Consider the following 20366-nt stretch of genomic DNA (forward strand, 5'->3'; position numbering starts at 1 on the left):
ACAAAATGTAGTTCCATGGTTCTGTATAAAGAATGGCATTCAAATCAATAGGGAAAAAAAATGCATGTTCTGGATATATTTAGTAGTAGATGCACCAGATGGAAATATAGATGATGAGGAAACTATAACCTTCATTATTATTATCTGCTGCTGCAGTCCATCTACCTGAGTTTTTTCCAGTCTTTTTTTTTTTTCTTTTTTTGCCATATCTCCTGTACCAAAACCTAGCCTTCTCTTTAAATATTCCCTTTGTCAGTACAAGTAAATGCAAAATATGTTACATGTTGGGAAAGGAGTGTCAGGAAGCTCTATTTCACTTCTCTCTTTATCTCTGGAGATATTATACATGCAAGAAAGCTGACACCTTCAATTATGCCTTACCTATTCCAGAAGAAAAAAAAAAGGCAGGCAAAAAATTTTACTGTAATAAATCTCATGACCTCTAGTTAGGGAAAAAGTGAATTCTCAGATATCCATGACAAGCTGAGCAGTGTGCAGCAGCAGAAATTACAAGTGCTGCACACTGAACTAAATTCTCTGGCACTTCAAAGTGCACATTTCCCAGCTTTGCCCTTTCCACAGTATTCCACAGGGGCCACCCACAGCAACTGCTGATAAGGTCATGTACAGGATGGGTGATGAATCTGCCCTGATTTCACAAGGTGTTGTGTCTGGTACCAGAAAATAGATATCTGTGTATCCTTGAGAGAAGTCCTTAAAGGGGGATTATGCAGAACTGTGTGTATTGTCTAGTGGAAAACAAAGTGGGGAAAACACAGATAAAAAAATGTAACTACTGAGTATATAAGTAAATACTTAGAATAAAATAATTTTCTTTTTCTAAGGATGTTTAAAGCAGTCACTGAATAGTTTTTGCAACAGTGACTTAAACGTATGCATCTCTTTTGTACAGTGGTTTGGGATTTAGCATTTGCTTTTTTTTTCTCTCCCCACACTCAAAAAACTCCCCAAAACACCCTTCAGAACACCAGCTGTGACATTTGGGTTGAGGCAGAGGTCTCCAACTGTTCAGAGTTCTGCATTTGGGTTCATGTTTTGAGACTGTGATGCAGAATACAGAACAGCAGAGAAATTTAAACCAGAAAAGACCAAATCAATATGTTCTTCTATATTTAAAACCGGGGGGGGGGCGGGGGGGGGGGGGGTGGAGATGAGGGGTGGGGGGTGAAGGAAAAAGAAAAAAGGAAAAATATATATTTTAAAAAACAGCCAATGTCTAAAACTGACTCCAGGGTTCTTCACTCTTCAAATCCAGGAGGTTTTGATTTTGCAGTGTTTTAGAGACATCTTTGAGACTTAGATCCAGATCATGTGATCCTTAGTGCCTCCTTTTAAAGCTCAGAGCCATATCTCAGCTATTTGGCAAGGACAGAGTCAGGAGGAATATTTCACACAGATTTTCCTCTCAAAAGTCCATGTTTAGCCACGTTAGAGGAATGGCAACAGAAATCACAGTAACTTTCCCTTGCCAGCTTGGTAGCCTGAGTGTGTTGAACTGGTGGATTTTGGCACCTCTCATCATTGCAGTATGAAGTGTGGTACAACACTGCCCATCTTTTATTCCAGAGAGAACCACATCTCACTGGGTTTGCCAAGACATAAAGGCCCTTCCTAATAAATCAAATCTGTCTTACCCATGGAACACACTGCTTTACAGCATCAGGGAATATGTCAAGCAAAACAAATTGCTTAAAAATGTGAAATACTCTTGTTGGTCCAAGGATGAGGAAAAATTGTTGGATGAATCCAGAACTGAGGTATGTCTAGGGATGAAAATATTTCCAGGGAAAGGGAGAAGAGACTCTGAACAGTGAGATTTATTGTGCTGGGATATAGACTTCCAGAAGAAAAGGCTGAACACACAGTGCTGGAATTGCTTAACACCAGGTTGGACAAAACACTGGAGGATTAAGAGAGGTTATATAGTCACAGATTTTTAAGACTAGAAAGAGCCACTTAGTCAAACCTCCTGCATGACTCATACCAGGGGATTTGCCTAAATATATTCCTGTTCCAAGTCCAATAGCTGTCAGAAAAACACCCAGCCTAGTTTTAAAAGAAACTCCCAGGTCTAGAGAACCCATTGATTTCTGTGATAAGGTGGTTTCATGATTATTTACACACCCTCGTAAAGTGTGAGCCATGTTTGCCATGTCAGTTTTCCTAACTTCTGTGTCTCTGCTAAGCTAAGGACCTTCTGTGGCTCTGCTATCCCCATGTAATTTTATTCCCTTTAATGTGCTTATAACACCAGGTTCACCTCTGCTTTAGCCAGTCTCCCTCTCTCCTCAACCAACTCTTGGAAACACTTACATTTGCCAAGTCTTCCAATTCAAATCCTTCAAAATGAGTATATTTTGAAAAGGAAGAGGAATAGCTTCCCTCCCTTAGCAATGGGCAAGTGCATTTTGATCTAAAATGAGCTCTGCTGCTTGTGATTTGCCCCATTTGCCAAGCTCCTTGGATAGGAGACTGTACCTTCAGTGCCAGTATTTTTATGGACTTACTCAACTCAAGCATGCAGTCAGCATTTAAGAGGAAACAATAGCAGGGCTGGGAATGGTTTTGCTTTGTCAACATATATAGAAAAAAGAAATGCATTTGAGTTACTAGAACAAAGGCAATTAAAAGAGCAATGTTCTGAGATGCTGGAGAAACCACACCATGGCTCTATCTGGTCTGATGCCAATCCCAAGTGGAGTGTGTGCATGGAAATCATGCATTTATACACAGATTCAGGACTGTAAGATTTTCTCCAGAGCAGATTCTCAGCATAGGATAGACCACTTCTTACCTAGATGCTCTCCTGATGCCAATTCTGTTCTGGATGCTAAACCCAGACTAAAATTTATATTAAAACACTACGTATTCAGCCTTGTGTGTGTGAGAATCAGTACTCCATTTTACACCTGATTTGTTGGGTGGGAAGCTAGAGAAGTTTTGGAGGCCATTTAAGCACTAAGTTGTGCTCAGGCTGTTTTGCAATCTTGCTTTCTAGATCACAGCTCCCTGTCCTTTCTTTTTCTGGTCTGTGCTGCTGTGGATTTATATGTGTAGAAGACAAACCTAAATTTGGTTAGGACCTTAAAGTGATGCTGTTGTACCTTAATAAAACTGTTTTTAGCCTGGTGATATTGTGAAAACTCTTGAAAATATCTTGAAAGTATAAAAGCGAAGGACAATTAAATCTTGGGATCAGCTCCCAGATGGATTTGCACTGAAGATTCACACGTAATAAAACACAGAAAATTGCATTTTATTTTAGTACATAAATACTGGTAGTGGGGGACTGTGGCATTTAGAAGAGAGAATCACTTCACCAGAAAACTCACTTCAGCAAAATGATGCAGTCCAGTTGAGCCCTTTTTATGATCTGAGAAATGACTGTTTTTATAGCACACTAAATAAAACCTGCTATTTGAGCTGTAGGTTTATTAGTAAAGGTGATTTTGTCATAGATGGGGAGGGAGGGGAGGAAGAAGAGATGAGGGATGAGTATCAAAGCAGAGATAGGTGTCATTCAGAAAAAGCACAGCAATGTCCCAAAAATGTAGTACCTCTCATCTTTACATCACCTAGCACCACCAGAGAGACATTTTATGTTGTCACCATTTTGTTGTTTTTGTTGTTCCAGTACATTACTACAAGCCTGGTTAAATTTCTCCCACTGGGAAAGACTTGGCTATGGAGGAACCTGCAAAAACATCTGTTTGGAAGAGTTATCTGCAGGGAGCCAAATCCAGGGGATGGTGAAATTGATTCTTATAGAAGAACAGACAGATTTGGCCAGGGCAGCTTGATTTTGTGATTTTACAGCTGCCCAAAGTCACCCCTTCTATCGTCTTGAAAGAGGACTTGCAGCTGAACATTTTTATTCCCACAGCACATGTCCATGCTCCAGGAGTCCCAGAGCACTGCTGGGCATCCTTCCCCAAACCTGTCTTCCATCATTCCTTGAAGATCCTATGGATTTTAAATCCCCTGACTGAAGAAAAAATATCTTAAACAACTATGTCACAGGGGCATCATCTCTAGTCCAGAAACAGAGATGTCTGCCATACTTTGGCATCTTCAAGGTATGCAAGGAAATTTTCCAGCCATCACTTCCTAGGTTTCTAGGGAAAAGGGAAGAGGGGTCACTTTTTATAATGCTGAAAAATAGTCACATGTTATGGAGAAACTGGAGCATAAATCTACTGAAGCACCACTCATCCTGCTGCCTTTTGTAAATGGAGTAGATTCCACTTCATGTCAGCTAGGACTGTTATAAGACCTTCACTCAGTGTGCAAGGGAAGATGAGAGTGTTCCTATTCCCATCTGTCAGAAAGATGTGATTTTACTGGTGAAAACAAAGCAGAATCCCACTTTGCAGTCTGATCCAAGACCAGGTTTTTGGGACAGTCCAGAGCACATTCTGTCTCTGGATGTTTACACCCCACAGCACCCACTGGCTTTGCACAGAGTGCAGTGGCTCTTTGGTGTGTGCTCAGTGGGGCCAGAAATTCACCACATATGACCTCTCTAGGCAGACTTTGCAAAGGGAAGGAACCTCCTAGGTTTTGGTTCAGGTCAATGGAGTTCATATTTTCACAAGTGGTGCTCTCACTGAATTAATTGAACTCAGATATTCATTCAGGAAAACTGGAAAACACTGTATATTTGACCTATCCTGCAAATTTTCAAAGGGTTTACAACCCAGCTGTTCCTGATAGATGTTCTGGAAGATTTCTGGACTTTTTTCTAATGCTGTTGCACATTTAATACTTCATGCTAGACTTTAGCTGCAATCAGGATGCTTTGAAAGAATTAATCTGGCGGTCAGTAATTGCTAAATGAAGTGCATGCTAAAAGAATGATGAGCTAATTGACTGCAGATCACAGCTTTTATGAGCTTCCCCAAATGCCTGTTTTCAGGTGAATTCAGCATCTCCTTGACATTTAAGGACTCAATTTATAATCAAATTGTTTAACTCTAGTGGAAAGAATCACTGGCCTCAATGGAAAAGCCATTTCTATTTCTCCCACCCCTCAGAAGAAAAAAAGAGTATTCAAGGCAATGCTGCAATTCCTATATTAAATGAGGGATAAAAGAAACCTTTCAATGCAAATTAAGAACTGCATGCTTTTAAAAATTATAGCAGAAATTTAAAGCGCACAGCTGTTCACATCCTTACTTCCAATTTAGCAATCTCAGGTGAGGGCAACTAAGATGGTGAAGGGCCTTGAGGGGAGGCCACATGGAGATCAGCTGAGGTGACTTTGTCTGTTTGGCTGGAGGAGACACAGGTCAGACCTCAGTGCAGTTACAGCTTCCTCATAAAGGGAAGAGGGGCAAGTGCTGATCTCTGCTCTGTGGTGACCACTGACAGGACCTGAGGAAATGGCCTGAGGCTGAGTCAGGGGAGGTTTAGGTTGGCTATCAGGAAAGGTTCTTCACCCAAAGGGTGGCTGGGAACTAGAACAGGCTCCACAGGGAGTGGCCACAGCACCAAACCTGACAGATCTCAAGAAGAGTTTCTACAATGCTCTGAGGCACAGGGAGGAATTTTTGGGGTGTCCTGTGCAGGAGCAGGAGTTTGACTCAATGATCCTTGTGAGTCCCTTCCAACTCACCCTATTCTGTCATTCTAGGATTCTGGGATTAACATCCCAGAAAACACCACAAGTCTTTCAGAGATTAATGCCCCTTACTGCTCCCATTTCTACAGGTCCAAGTCTCTTGGGATCCTTATGCTGTTTTATTTTGGCTGAGCCACTGTACATATATACATTGTCCTCTACAGCTTGAAATTACAGAGGAAGGTGGAAGAGCAAGATGAGATAGAAACTTGGACAAGCAATGTCATAGTGACACACTGGTGAGAGCAGGTTGAGTTCCACTGAATTAACTATTCCTGAAGGGATGGAAGTATCTTTTATATATGAATAATAAAGACTTAATATCACTCCTGCAGTTAAGTTCATTAGCAAGGGTTTTGAACAAATGAAAGCACTCAGGTCAGCAAAGGTGCCTTGCTCTGCAAGCCCTGGCTTTGTGGATGTGATGACTGAAACACTTGCTTAAAAACCCTTACATTGGCTTAAGGCCAAGCAAGAAAAACCAGGGTGATCTTGGCAGTTGAATGGGGAAAATTGTATGAGTCCCATTGTAGTCCACCTTAGCTGGTGCCCAGCTGTTCTCTCCCAGCTGCCTAAACCGAGGTTAAACAGCTGCCTAAACAGTGTTATGGTTAAAAACGATATTTAAACTGCATTGTTATATCAGTGATGATGGGTTCGTTGTTGGAGATGACAGGAAAATACCATTGTTTAGAGTTTTCCCAGAGTTGGTGCTTAATAAAAAGTTCTGAAAAGCACAGGGTTGTTTAAACATTTGATAAAGAAAATATGTGCAGTGATGGGTCTATTCCACCAGTAAGGAGCAGATCAGCCTGCAGCACCAAATCCTACCTTTATAAATGCAACATGTTGCTGCAATTTGACAAAATAAAATCCTCAATCCCTCCATGTGAAAAATAGAAGTGTCTGCAAAGCAGCAGAAGATTGAAGCAGTGTGCAAATTATTCAGTTTAAAGCTGGTAGCAAAATGAATTTGGAATAACTTTGGAATTTCTGAATTATTTAGAAAATAAAGATGCTTTATCAGGAATGCATGAAAAATTACAACTCACAACCATGTGAGCATCTTTGTACTGTTCAGTAATCTCTGCATTGATTTGTCTTTTCCTTGGATGAGTGCTTTAGACAAGGTATTCTCAAAACAATCATGCCAAAGCCTGAACTTCAGTGTCTCTGTATTGACACAATCACACAAACACACTCCACAGTCTGGGATGTTTTGTTTGGTGAATGGACACGAAGAGGTATTGCTTAGCTTTTAATTAACCTGCTCCCCCTCCATGCTGTGTTGTGCTGTCATGGGCATTTTGCATTAATTCCTGCCTCTCTTTATGCCTCAAACAAATGTTCAGGGCTTGGAACTAGATTATCTTTATGGTTTCCTCTAACCCAAACCATTCTCTGATTCTGTGATCCACACTCTAGTGAGCATGATGGTTGTTTGAGCTTTGTGATCATTGGGTCCCAGGGAGTTGTAGAAGGTGTAAACTCTGGGAGTGATAAATTGACTCTAGAAAATGCCCTATTTTGGAAACATAACAATTAATTTTATGTTACTGTTGCTGATGTGTTTTCTATTGGTGTATCACCTTTAATTAAAGCCCCTACATCAGTTTTGAAGTATATTCAGTGGAGTTCCTCATCCACTGTTTGTACTTTCAACAAATGTCTTTTTCTGGTTTGTATCCCTCATCATGGCTAGAGTCACTGAGGACCTGAATAAATTCCTAAGACCATTTCAGAGACTTGCAGTTATGAACTGACTAGACTTGATCACAGGCTCCTCACACCTCATGTCCATGACTGCTCAACCTGTAAGTCATCAGGCAAAAGTTATATTTGTCTGAGCCTGCTGTCTCCTCCACTTGGCATCTTTTATTTACAGAGTAATTCTGCCCTGGGAAAGCTCAGTGCACTCACCAAAAGACATGAAATATCTCCAATCTGTAGCTCTGATTAGAGCCTGCAAGTGAGCAGTTTACAGCTGTCCCATTGGGACACAAGGGGAAATGCTCAATTTTGAGCAAAAGTATGAGCTGAGCCAGGATTATTTATTCATGTGTTGGATCTAGAAATCTCATTTTTTTCTTTCTTTCAAAGGGTTTTTTTCCCTAGTAACATGTGTTCATGCATGTCTAGGAAGCAGAAAGTAAAGAGAAGACTTTTTCAAGGGGAACAAATAATTTGGAGATTCTCCAGTTTTTAGGAACTCAGGACAAGAACAGAGAATGATTTATCAAAATGCCAATTGCATTTTCAATCAGTGCCTGCAGATTTATTCATTCAGCCTGGAACATCCCAGGCTGACAGTTTGCTAGCAAAGTTCTGTTATAAGGATTGCGTGAAGTACTTTTGGGTACAAACCCAAGTAAAGCAGCTCTGAATTCAGGCCTGCCTTCCCTCTGAGCTGGCTGGGTACAAAGAAGGTCCAGTTTGCATGAAGCATCTCTACCACAGCAAACTACTATGCTTGAGCTAAAACCCTCCTCTGCATGGTTAGGGGACATTGGCTGGGAATCCAGCACCTTTCCAGCTCAGGAGGAAAAGCAAAGCAAGTGCCCCCATACATGACAGCTTCACCCCATAGATTTCCAAAGAGATTCCAGCTCCTAGATGGCAAAATTTATGCAAAAAAATGCTTATAAGTTCCTAGACCACACAGAGGTTTTATGTGATGTTTTGATTTGTTGAGATTTGCTCTTGTTGGTGAGGCAGGGTTGGCCCTGAGATAAAAGAAAGCACTTCCCAATACCCTGTTTTAAGTGACATTATGTGTTTAGAAAAGACTTTCCTCTTCTTCTTTTCTTTTTTTCTTTTTCTTTTTTTTTTTTTTCCAGTTTTGTTTCCATCCCTATGAAGAAGATAACAAAGGATGGTATGTCCTCAGAGCGCACTGATGTGTCACTCTGGATGCCAATCCCCACAGATGCTCCTGATGTTATTAATTTTTAAAACAAACTTGCTGATTGAGGTTCTGACTGCCTTTAAATTGTCTCTACAAGGAGACTGTGTACTAATTAACCCACAGAAACAATCAATGATGTACCTTTTTCAAGTTTCAGGGTGATTAGAATATGAAAATGAAGAGCACAATGGTGCAGATGTTTTAAAATCACAGCAGACAGCAATTAGTGACATGGGAACCAGCTGCTTATCTCTCCAGATAAAGCCTCTTAATAGGGAATTACACTTGAGGAGCCATTACACAGATGGATCTGCAAATGATTTAAAGAGGGGGCGTTGTAGTATTAACTTTGATTTACAAGCCGGATTCTTGGCAAGCTTTATGTGTGTTACCTCCTAAAAAGGTGCATTTGGAGTAGGAGGGCACCATCCCTTTCAGCACTTTTTTTTTGGTGTTGGGTTTTCTAAATGTATATTTTATCTTCATTTTTTTAAGATTTTTTTTTACTTTGGATTTTTTTAAATAATCATTGTTATTATATTACCAGGCCTTTGATTTTGTTGTTGTCATCTCCCCCTAGTTTTTGCATTTGGATTGGAAGCAGCACGTGGGTTTAGATGGAAGCTCAGTCAGAGAATGCATATACAGTCTGAAGCATCCTAAAAGAGTCCCCAGGGGACAGATTCTGCTGCTGGGTACTACTTGCAGAGTAGGGTGCTGCTCCTGATGGGACTAGTACAGCATCATCTCCTCAGCTGCAAGGGTTGCATACCAGAATAAAATTATTCTGGGTACTAATCACATCTATAGGTTGCACAGGACTGGAGGGACAGCATAAAACACACAGCATAAAACCTCTTCTTGTCTGTGACCAGTGATCACCAGTGTATGGGATCTATCCTACTCACAGTCCTGCCCGCCACTGCCAGCACTGAGGCCTGAAACTCAAGTGTTTGTCATTCAAATCTTATTCCACTAATAAGAGGATTCTAATCTTATTCTTCTAATAAGAGGATTGTAATCTTATTCTTATAGTCTAAGGTTCAGACATGTGCTAGATCAGGTTGCTCAAGTCTTTTTGCAATTACAAAAGCTATCATCTTCTTTTTGTGTATTTTATTCTCTTTAAAGGAAAATTTGGATTATTTAACCTACTAAAAACATCCAGTAAACTGTATATGAAGTGAAATACTGACAAAGTATGCTGAGTTGTAGTAAAATTACATGAGTTAATTTACACTTTGCTTCCACAGAAGAAGAAGGAGCAGATTCTCAGTGCAGAATATCTGGCTGTGGAAGAAAATCCCACTTAATGAAAAAAACAAATGACAAGCAAAGGCCAGCACTGAAGTTTGAAGCATTTTTAGGGTCTTATAAACCAAAAAATAAATAAAGATAAATCCTTCTGTTTTCATGATAAAAAGCCCACTATTTTTGATACTGGTCTCAGTTGGCTGCCATAGGAACTCTATTTGAGCCAACAGCCCCATGGAGCTGGAGTATATTACATACTTACTGATAAATAAAGTAAAGAATTTGGGTGAAAGGTATCAAGATATCAGTTTCTTAAGATGCCTTCACATTCCTGACATCTGACATCTCTGTCAGCAAAGCAGTCTTGGTTTAGCTGAACTAGGCCCTTATTGGCTTTTTGGGATGATGCTCACACAGCAGGGAAAATTGAAGCCTAAGCATTAAGACCAATGGGATCAAACAGCAACCCAGATGAATACATAGGGAATAAAATACACTTGGCCACATTACTTTCAGCTGATTTAGTAGTGTTTTTAGGTAAACAGTCCCCACATATCCATTTCAGCCACTGAAACCCAACCTGCTGCAGACAAATTGTCTCTAGTCACTGTGGTGCACAGGAATTATTTTTGGGTGGTATGGATATGTCTGGAAGGGTAGAGCCAATAAACGTTAAGCTGGAAGAAGTTTCATGAGGAAACCCAGCAGACTGTAATGTGCTTGGGCAGATATATAGTTCTGACATCCTGCTTAGGAAATGGAGTCCCCTGATCCTGCAGACCGGTCATTTTTTGAAAGCCTGTTGAAACTGGAGTGCTTATCTGTGTGATTAAAGGCCTCCAGAGCTGGCACCTTTGATGACATAGGCATATCTTCCTCATGAATTTTAAGATCGATGTGGTGGTGGCCTGTGCTGCTGGAGCAATGACAGAGCTATCATCAGGGGTGTGCTGGGAGTTGTATCATCACTATTTAATGTACAGGCCAAAGAAATGAGGTTGGAGGACCCAAGCCATATATCAGCATTCATCGCTGAGCTATAGCTGGCCTCTCCATTCTGAGCCCTTATTAACTGCCTTAAAATACAGATGTGAGATTATTGCTCCTTCTAGACCATGGATCTCCATGTATGTGATAGATATGGAGGGAATAGGATGTTGCCAGAGTGTAATGTTTTTGTTCCCTGCTGTAACCTTCCTTCTTATTTTTATCTTTTTTTTCTTTCTCTTCCAAATGAAATGTTTCGCGTCATTTTGTTTCGTGGCTCAGCACTTAGAAGTAACATGGGCATAAGAAGCTGGTTTGGCTGCAGCCAGCAGGCTGAGATCTGTTCAGAAGCAGCCTGGCCGTGCCTCAGTGCGGGTGCTGCGGCCCGAGAGAGGCCTTAGCCCAGCATTTCCAGGGCTTCTTCACATCACTGGTACCTCAGGAAAATGAAGTTTTATGTGAGGTTGGAATGAAGCACAGCATCTCCCCCTGGGACATCACCAAGGGATGGCCTGCACATCTCCTTGTGCCAGGACACACAGCCTTGTGGCTGGGCAGCAGGAGAAGCCCAAGTGGCCGAGGCAAAATGGATATCAGGAGCTTGGGGATAAGTTTAAAATGATTAAAATAAAACAAGCTGTAAATCCAGTGCTGGTGCTGCCTGTTTCTCCTCTCTGGACCTATCCCAAGATATGGGTGTGGTTGGGCCCCCTTTTCTGAAGGAGGGCATCAGTGTGGGCTGTGCCCTCTGTGTGCTGCAGGGCTTGTGTGTGGGAGGCCATTGTGAGGAAGAAGGGGAGAAAGATTCATTCCCCAAGGGCTGTTTATGCTTTCAGCTCTTTTCTCAGGCTGAGGAAACCAGGTGTCACTCACCCACGACATCTGCAGCTCTACCACAGCTGCATGCTTTCGTTCTCTCACTCCACAATTCCTGGAAATCTCTGTTTTCCCTGAGCATGGCTGGTCCATGTGTGTGACAGCTGAACTATCCACAGGATTTAAGACTCCCTGATTGCTGCTCAGACAATGGACCAGAACAACTTCATCGTTATTGCCTATTCCAGAAAAGCCACATTTCTATATTTATATGGGCATGAAAGATAGTTCAGCATCAATTTGTCAATAATGTGCATGTTTAGTGGCCACAAAATTATGTGCCATGGGCTTGGATTTGTCTTTTCAAACTTTTCTGACCTTGCTCAGAACTAGGGACTCTTATTTTTTCCAACTCAGAACCCTCTTATTCCCTTTTGACTGATTGACCCAAAATTTCTGTTGCAAACACCCCAAAGACAGATCTAATGGGCTACTGATAAAAACCTAATTGCAACAAGGTGTTTGTAGGATCCCAAAACATAGCATTTATTATCTACTTTTCTTTCCTTGGTTTTGTTTTTATTTTCAATCTCATATTTTATTTGACATTCACAACAGTGTCAGTAGTTTGTACAAAAGCAGTTGTATGGTCTGACTCAGAGCTTTACAAAATAAAAGTTACAAAATAAAAAAAAAAAAAACAAACAAAACCAAAACAGTTCAACCAAAGAAAGTAAAAAACAAATAGATTTATACTTTTGCTTTAAAAGGAAAGAGTTACAGCTGAAATAAACAATTTTTTTTTTAGCTGGAGGCCCACCAAAAGAAAAACAGTAGAATTTGCTCTGCAAGAGTCTTCAGCATAATTCTGCCCTTGCTGTAACCTCTGCAGCTTGAAGAGCTCCTGTCAGAGTAGAAATCATGTTGAAAATATCTCTCACCAACATTGCAAATAGCAAAGTTTTAAAATGGAAAGGAAGTAATGCAAATCTTGAACCTGCCAAGTGTGCCTCACACACTTGATGTTATGCATATGATTTTAAGCACTAAATATGCAGGGATGGCTTCCATATGAAAACTCAAGTAAATCTTTGCAGAATCTGCCTTCATAGGGAAGTGGACCCATGGGTTTTCCTCTTGTTTGTTACAACTTCCAAGATCATTTTTCAGTTTTCTTGTTTACAATAATGAGTTTAATTGCTGCTGTTGAGCCTCAAGTTCTGTGAGTGATTATTTTTCAGGAAAAAGGCATTCTCACCAGGAGGCTGAGTTGCACCATTCATCCATTGAAAGGGAATATTTCACTTGTGTTTTAAATTAAAAATCAATAGAATATGTTCCCATAGCAATTTTGCATTTGTATAAATATTTCCACTGTTTTTAGAGTAGAGAAACCAAACAAAACTTGTTTACTGTGCATGAAATATAAATGCAAATTTGGCTCAAGTATAGGAAGAGTTTATAAAGGTTCCTAACTCTTACAAAGTCATTGTTATTATCCACTGCATAAATAAAGAGCTGCAACCAGTGGTTATGAATGGGCTGCTAAATTAATTGTATTTTTCCCTCTTTATTTTCTGCTCCCTTCCAGGTTTATGACAGGCCACAAAAACATTCTGCTCTGCACTATGATCCAGGCCTCCAACAAGACTTCACCAGTGACACCTTAAAATCAAAACACCAGCAAAAAAGTAGCAACCAGCACCACATTGACTGGTCAGCGAGCTCCGACACTGGACCTGTTTCTCAGAGTTGCTTCATTAACGCAGAGCCCAGTAAAGAAGCAATTAGTGCCACCAAGGTCTCTGCTCTGGAGCCAGGAGTTTCCTACAGCAAATCCCAGGCCAAGAAGTCCTGCAGCAGCAGCAGCAGCACGTGGGGGCAGCTGTCGGTCAGTAGTAAAGAGCTGGCAATTTGCAGCACAGTCCCATCACCCAACAGCATCAGCACGGCCGCCCAGCCGAGCAGTGCCTCCAAGTGCAATGGGCTTTTGCCTCTTGGAGACCAAGAGGGAACTGTGCAGCTGGAGGCCCCCGATCAGCCCACTGGAAGTATGAAGAAGAAGTCCAGCAAAAAGGACTTGACGAGCCAAACCAACCAAACCACAGATATGGAGTGGGTAAAGAGTGCTCAGAAAGCATTTGACAGCAAATCCCATGACAGCATGGAAGGGAAAAAGGAGTCTTACTCAATGGATAGCATGTTGGATATGTCACCGTCGAAGCAGAATCCTGTTTCTGCTGGCACTTGTGAAAGTGACACCAATCACGTAAGAATTACTATCCCAATAAAGTCTCCAACAACAGATGCGTCTGGCCACAAAAGGAAAAAGAGGCAATCCATTAAATCCTCCACAGAGAAAACTATCCAGGAGAAAAGCCTGCCTTCCATGCTTGCTTTGAGCAGTGAAATGGCAAACAGGACCAGTTCTCAACCAGAGGGGAGTAAAAAAGATGTTCGCGCCACAAAGCCAGGGAAAGTGATTGAAAATGAGTCCCCCTCAGTAGCAATTGACAGTGGTGTGTTCACAGACAAAGCGTCCCCCAACAGTGCTGCCCGACCCAGAAAACCTCTACCTGTGACATCCAGTCTCCTACCCACCAGTCTTTCCACAGCTGGTAAATTACCTGACATCCAGCACCCCAAACATGCAGCTAAGCGTAGGTGGACCTGCAGCAAACCTAAATCTATTCTTCGGGAGACCTCCCTGACGACGTCTGAGAAGCTGATGGTGGAGCCTCCTTCAGCCTATCCCATCACACCATCCAGCCCTCTTTATACCAATACAGACAGTCTTACTGTGATCACACCTGTCAAGAAAAAAAGAGGACGACCAAAGAAACAGCCTTTGCTCACTGTAGAAACCATTCATGAGGGGACCTCCACCAGCCCAGTGAGCCCAATCAATCATGAATTTCCAGGAACAAAGAAAAGGAAGAGGAGAAGGAATCTGGCCAAGTTTGCCCAAATGGTTCCAGGAGAGGACAAATCCATCAGTGAGCTCAAATTTCACAAAAAGGTAGGGAAACTTGGGGTCTTGGATAAGAAGACCATAAAGACCATTAATAAAATGAAAACCCTCAAGAGGAAGAATATTCTCAATCAGATCTTGTCCTCCTGCTCCAGCAGCATAGCTCTGAAAGCAAAAGTCCAGCCACCATCTAGTGCTGGGCCAACAACCATTGATGCCAGGCTAGGGAAGCAGATCAATGTCAGCAAGAGGGGGACTATCTACATTGGTAAAAAACGGGGCAGAAAGCCAAGGGCAGAGCTGCAGCCTCAGCCAGAAGAACCTAAGACAGCCATCAAGCACTCAAGGCCTGTTTCCAGCCAGCCAGAAAACCCAGCAGTGCCTTCCAACCTGCAGTCACTTGTGGCATCGTCACCAGCAGCTATTCATCCGCTTTCAACACAATTAGTGGGGATCAATGGCAATCTCAGCCCTGCAAGCACTGAAACTAATTTTTCAGAGTTAAAAACTATGCCAAATCTTCAACCTATCAGTGCTCTTCCTACAAAAACCCAGAAAGGAATGCACAGTGGAACTTGGAAGCTGTCTCCACCCAGGCTAATGGCTAATTCACCTTCTCACCTCTGTGAAATAGGTTCTCTGAAAGAAGTCACGCTGTCTCCAGTGAGCGAGTCTCACAGCGAGGAAACCATTCCAAGTGACAGTGGGATAGGTACAGACAACAACAGTACCTCTGACCAAGCCGAGAAAAGCTCAGAATCCCGCCGGAGATACTCTTTTGATTTCTGCACCCTGGACAATCCAGAGGCTATCCCATCTGACACCAGCACAAAGAACAGGCATGGTCACCGGCAGAAGCATCTCATTGTGGATAACTTTCTCTCTCACGAAAGTATTAAAAAGCCAAAGCACAAGAGGAAAAGGAAAAGCCTGCAGAACAGAGATGACCTCCAGTTTCTGGCAGACCTTGAGGAACTCATCAATAAGTTTCAAGTGTTCAGGATTTCCCATAGAAGTTATACATTTTATCATGAAAATCCATACCCCAGCATCTTTAGAATTAATTTTGATCACTACTACCCTGTGCCATATATCCAGTATGACCCATTGCTCTATCTTCGTAGGACCTCTGATATGAAGTCTAAGAAGAAGCGTGGTAGACCTGCCAAAACCAATGACACCATGACAAAGGTGCCTTTTTTACAAGGGTTCGGTTACCCTATTCCCAGTGGGAGTTACTATGCACCCTATGGAATGCCTTACACATCAATGCCTATGATGAATCTTGGTTACTATGGTCAGTATCCAGCTCCTTTGTACCTGTCTCACACGCTTGGAGCGGCTTCCCCATTTATGAGACCTACTGTGCCCCCACCCCAATTCCATGCAAGCTCTCATATGAAGATGTCCACCACTGCCAAACACAAAGCAAAACATGGAGTGCACCTACAAACCCCTGTGGGAATGGGCCTTGGAGACATGCAGTCCTCTTTGGCTCCTCCGAAGGTTGGAGGAACAAGCCTTTCAAGTGGCCGACTTCACAAAAGGAAACACAAACATAAGCACAAGCATAAGGATGAGCGGATATTGGGGACTCATGAAGATCTGAGTGGTCTCTTTGCTAGCAAGTCCACTGGCTTCTCCAGCCACACCATCAGTGAGAGGCTGAGTGGCTCAGACAAGGACCTGTCCTTGCTCAATGAGAACAGCAAGCATAAGGAGAAGCAGAAGCACCAGCATTGTGAAAATGGGCAGAAAGGCTCAAAGAGTAACTTTGAAGTGGATACACTGTCTACGCTATCACTTTCTGATGCCCAGCAGTGGTCACAGAGTAAAGATAAAAGTGACTCAAGCAGTGATCCCATTGACTCTTGCACAAAGAGATACTCTGGTAATACTGAGATTAATGGAAGGTCAGAGTCCCTGGATATGTTTGGTGAAATAAATTCCTCAAGTGAGAAGCGGGACAACGATGCAAGTGGGAATAAAAGAAGAAGCTTTGAAGGCTTTGGAACTTACAGGGAAAAGGACATTCAGCCCTTCAAGACAAATAGGAAGGACAGAAGTACTTTTGATTCTTCAGCCTCTTCAGGTAAGCTTTGTTTTATTCTATTTTACTTTGACTATTTACTGCATTTAAATTTCAGTGATGAACAATGAGGGACTCACCATTTACAGCAAATACATTTAGAGATAATAACTTTTCTGGCTTTTGTAACTGACTGTCATTTTTCATCCAAACTTAGGGGAGATCAACAAGAAAGGTGGCTTCATCTTAAGCCCAAAGTTTTACAAGTCTTCAAGTTTTACACAGCAATTTTATAAATATTTGTCTTGCCTTCACATACTTCTCCCTAAAATCTGACCATTGCATTCTGCAACAGCAGCAGTTGTAATACCTGTTTGCAAGGTGGTAATCCCTCTAATCAACGTCTAACATCACATGATCAAAGTGACTGTCCAACGTCTGGGAGAAGAGCAGAGAGTCTCTGCTCTGACCCATAAAGTGACCAAAACCCATTTGTTGACGAGGTGGACCAGACAGATGGGAAGCTGTGAAGCTGTCTGTGTCCCTTTAATGTGTTCTACTGCTGATCCAGCCTACCCACTGGGCTGAATATTAGGAGATCCTGGGTACAGTCCTAATGTAAATCAGTCACTTTCAGTCTGCAGGTGCCATGTAAAATAGTTATCCTGAGAATTGAGTGGGAAAGGACCAGTGTCATGGAAACAAACCCTCTCCAATGGACTCTGAAGAGTTTTAGGTCTCATGACTTGGAAATATAAGCTGGTAGAAGAAAAGGAAGGAAGCTCTTTTCAGCTGTTAAGAACATCTGTTTCTCTCTGACAGAGTGGGGAAAAAGGGAATCTGAATCTTGCCTGAGAGACTGAATTGTACTTTACAATAGGGAGCTGCTTTTGTGATGACACAAGAGGCAGGTGTTTTGATGCATTACAAATGAATTTAGCTTGGGAGCAAGCCCAGTGCTTCTACACCATCAGATATTTATTACAAAGCAGATTTCACACTTAGCTCTGGAAAGGGGCGAGCTTTTCTGAACCAAGCAGTGGTGGATGAGATTCTGATGTGCTAAAAAAGAGCTTCAAAGAAAAGTAGCTGATAACCTTCAAAATTAAAAGAAAATTAACTGAGGACACAGGAGTAGAGAATTTGTATAACTTGCCAATGTAAGGCCCTAAAGTTTTTTACTGACTTGTAACTGATCAACTTCCAAAGACTGCTCATACTTAAGCCACCTAAACATTAACAATTCCTTCACTGAGACCAGAATCTGAAATACAGTTGTGAAAAACGGTCTAGAAGGACAGATTACACCAAGAAAACATTCCCATTCATGATATAATATTATTTTAGACCAGTTGTGACATCAAAAAATGGTACATCCGAAAATATAGGAAAAGATATTTAAATAAGTCTCTGAAAATCAGAGTTGCAACTTGCCTGACAAATAACAAAGGTATTCTCCACCAAGTGCTGCAGTGGCTGTTTCATTAAGGAAGCTGTCCTGGCACATAGGATTAAAAGGTTTCAAAGTGTTTAACAAGCTTATTTTAAATTTTTTTTTAAAGTTCACATTTTTCACAGTTTGTTAACAGCCTTTGCATTTGTAGCCTTTTTGCTCTTTGAACAGAAGATATTTGCTAAATCTGTAATTTTCAATATATTTCACTAAGGCATAGCAAACTGTCAAAATTCCCAACAGTGCTGAACTCAAATTAGTTTCCAAAGTAGGGGCATGATCCTCACCAAACTGATTTGAAGATGGAATTAGTAAAGAAAAACTCAGTTTCATGTTATTTTCCTTCAGTTTATTCCCCATGACAATAAAGTCTAAGATGGAGGCTAGAACTGGTCATGGGAATGCCATTAGATTTGCAGTTTAGACTTTTTAAACTAGCTCTTGTTTAAACTGAAATTCTTATTTTTATTTATTTTTTCTCTTCACAATTACAGCTGCACAGCATTCCCTATAACCTAATCCATCAAACCTCAGATTATTAAACTATTTATTCATTGTCATGATATTATTTAGATGGAAAAATCATCAGCAGTTAGCAAAGCAGAGCCAGATAACCAGAGCAATACCTTGCACTACAAGGAAAAATACTAAAACTAAACAGCTGTGCCAAGAAAGGCCTGGAGCCAAGGCTGCTCATTAAAGCCTAGAAACATCTGTCTGCTTATGAATGCCTAAGATCTCAGTGCAGCTTTTTCCTCTCTGCCTTTGACCTTCACTGGGATTCCCAGCAGAGGTCTGCATTTAAGTCTAGCCATAACTATTTAACCAGTTCCCACAGAGGGAGGATTGTTCTCTTCCATGATAACCTTCACCTTCTTCCTCCTAACTCACCTTGCATTTCCCTGAGGAGATTGATTAATCAAAAAAATATAAGGTAAAAGAAAAAAAAAAAAAGCCCTATGGAGACATATATGTCATCCCAGGAGGCAACCTCCGTAGCCTGATTGCTCTTCTCTTTCAGTATTTGTCATCTTTCACAAGTTAAAAATAATATATGGCAGATATAAGAAGAGACATCCTGAATATTCAGATGAAAGCTGAAATTATATTTATATCACAATTGCAGTGTTATCTCTACTGCAGTGGCATTTTGATGTGCTCAGTACCGCCATTTGCAACTTCATTGCATTCTTCTGGAGATAAAATACGTAGCAAAACCTACCCACACTCAGTGGATGTAGCTGTGATGAGAGGGAAGAGAAAATCATTAATGGTTTTTTGGTGATTCAGGTACTGCAATTTGTTTCAGTGTGGTGTGCAACTGCAGGTACCATAGTATTGTTGATAATTTATGTTTTTGTCTCTGTTGTGACAGTGCTTATCCATTTCTGAGAAGTTTGGTGTTCCTTGTTGATAAACAGTGGCCCTGCTTATGTTAGAAAACAGTCCTGTTATAGAATCTTTAAGCCTAGGTATGATTTTACTATCTAGAAAGATATAGGCCATGAAGGGAAGAGTCGTCCTTCATACCTTTTGCAGAAGCTATTTGCAGTCCTGGCTCAAGAAAGGTACCTGGCACAGGTTTCCCAGAGAAATTATGGATGCCCCATTCCTGGAATTATTCATGGACTGGGTTGAGGTTTCAGTATTTGTGCTAGTGGAAGGTGTCCCAGCTCAGCCCAGGAGGTTTGGAAATAGATGATCTTTAAAGGTCCCTTCCAACCAAATTGGTCCATGATTATGGGATTTGATATGGAAATCTGTGCTTCAAATGAATGGACCCATCAAAAGAGTGTGCCTAGTTACTTTGGCTGGTCACAGCAAAAGTTCATTTCTTGTCCTTCACCAGCCTGGGCTATCACTAGCAATTCTTTAGTGGAGACCTTATGAGCTTTCAACCAATGTACATCTTTTGGGACTACTGTGGGCTGAATGTGCACTAAGTGTTAGTGCATATGGCTAATTTCCCAGCAGCGTGTTTCCACACCATTCCCACCCACTCCTCATGTACTGTTGCATCCTGGTGTCTTTTCCTGAAATTGTTAATTTGCTAAATTTCTTGTGCTCATCAAACCCTCCTGCATTTAGAAAGACTAATTAATCAAAACTGATTTAACAATTATTTTATATTTGGCTGAAGACTATTCCAGTGGCATTAGCCTGGCCTACAGGCAAGAATACAGCAGAAAGTGTTTCAGATTCTGCCTTGCCACAGACACTTGGGCACATCCTAGACTTAACTGTCAAGCTGTGTGCACCAAGCATTGGCTCAGTTGACTCCTTCCTTCCCACAGTCGGAGGTACACCTCA

General features: G+C 41.4%; 1 protein-coding gene across 4 annotated transcripts in view; it reads left to right on the forward strand.

Moving 5' to 3' along the window:
- Positions 1-20366, forward strand: part of SETBP1 (SET binding protein 1) — a 267683-nt gene that overhangs the window by 170495 nt on the left and 76822 nt on the right. For all 4 annotated transcript variants that reach the window (XM_077790259.1, XM_077790257.1, XM_077790258.1 and 1 more), the window contains one exon: positions 13195-16666. In XM_077790259.1, the coding sequence (XP_077646385.1) occupies positions 13195-16666 (3472 nt within the window). The remainder of the gene's footprint in view (positions 1-13194; positions 16667-20366) is intronic.

The sequence above is a fragment of the Lonchura striata genome, chromosome Z, assembly GCF_046129695.1.
Source record: "Lonchura striata isolate bLonStr1 chromosome Z, bLonStr1.mat, whole genome shotgun sequence".
Classification (NCBI taxonomy): Eukaryota; Metazoa; Chordata; class Aves; order Passeriformes; family Estrildidae; genus Lonchura; species Lonchura striata.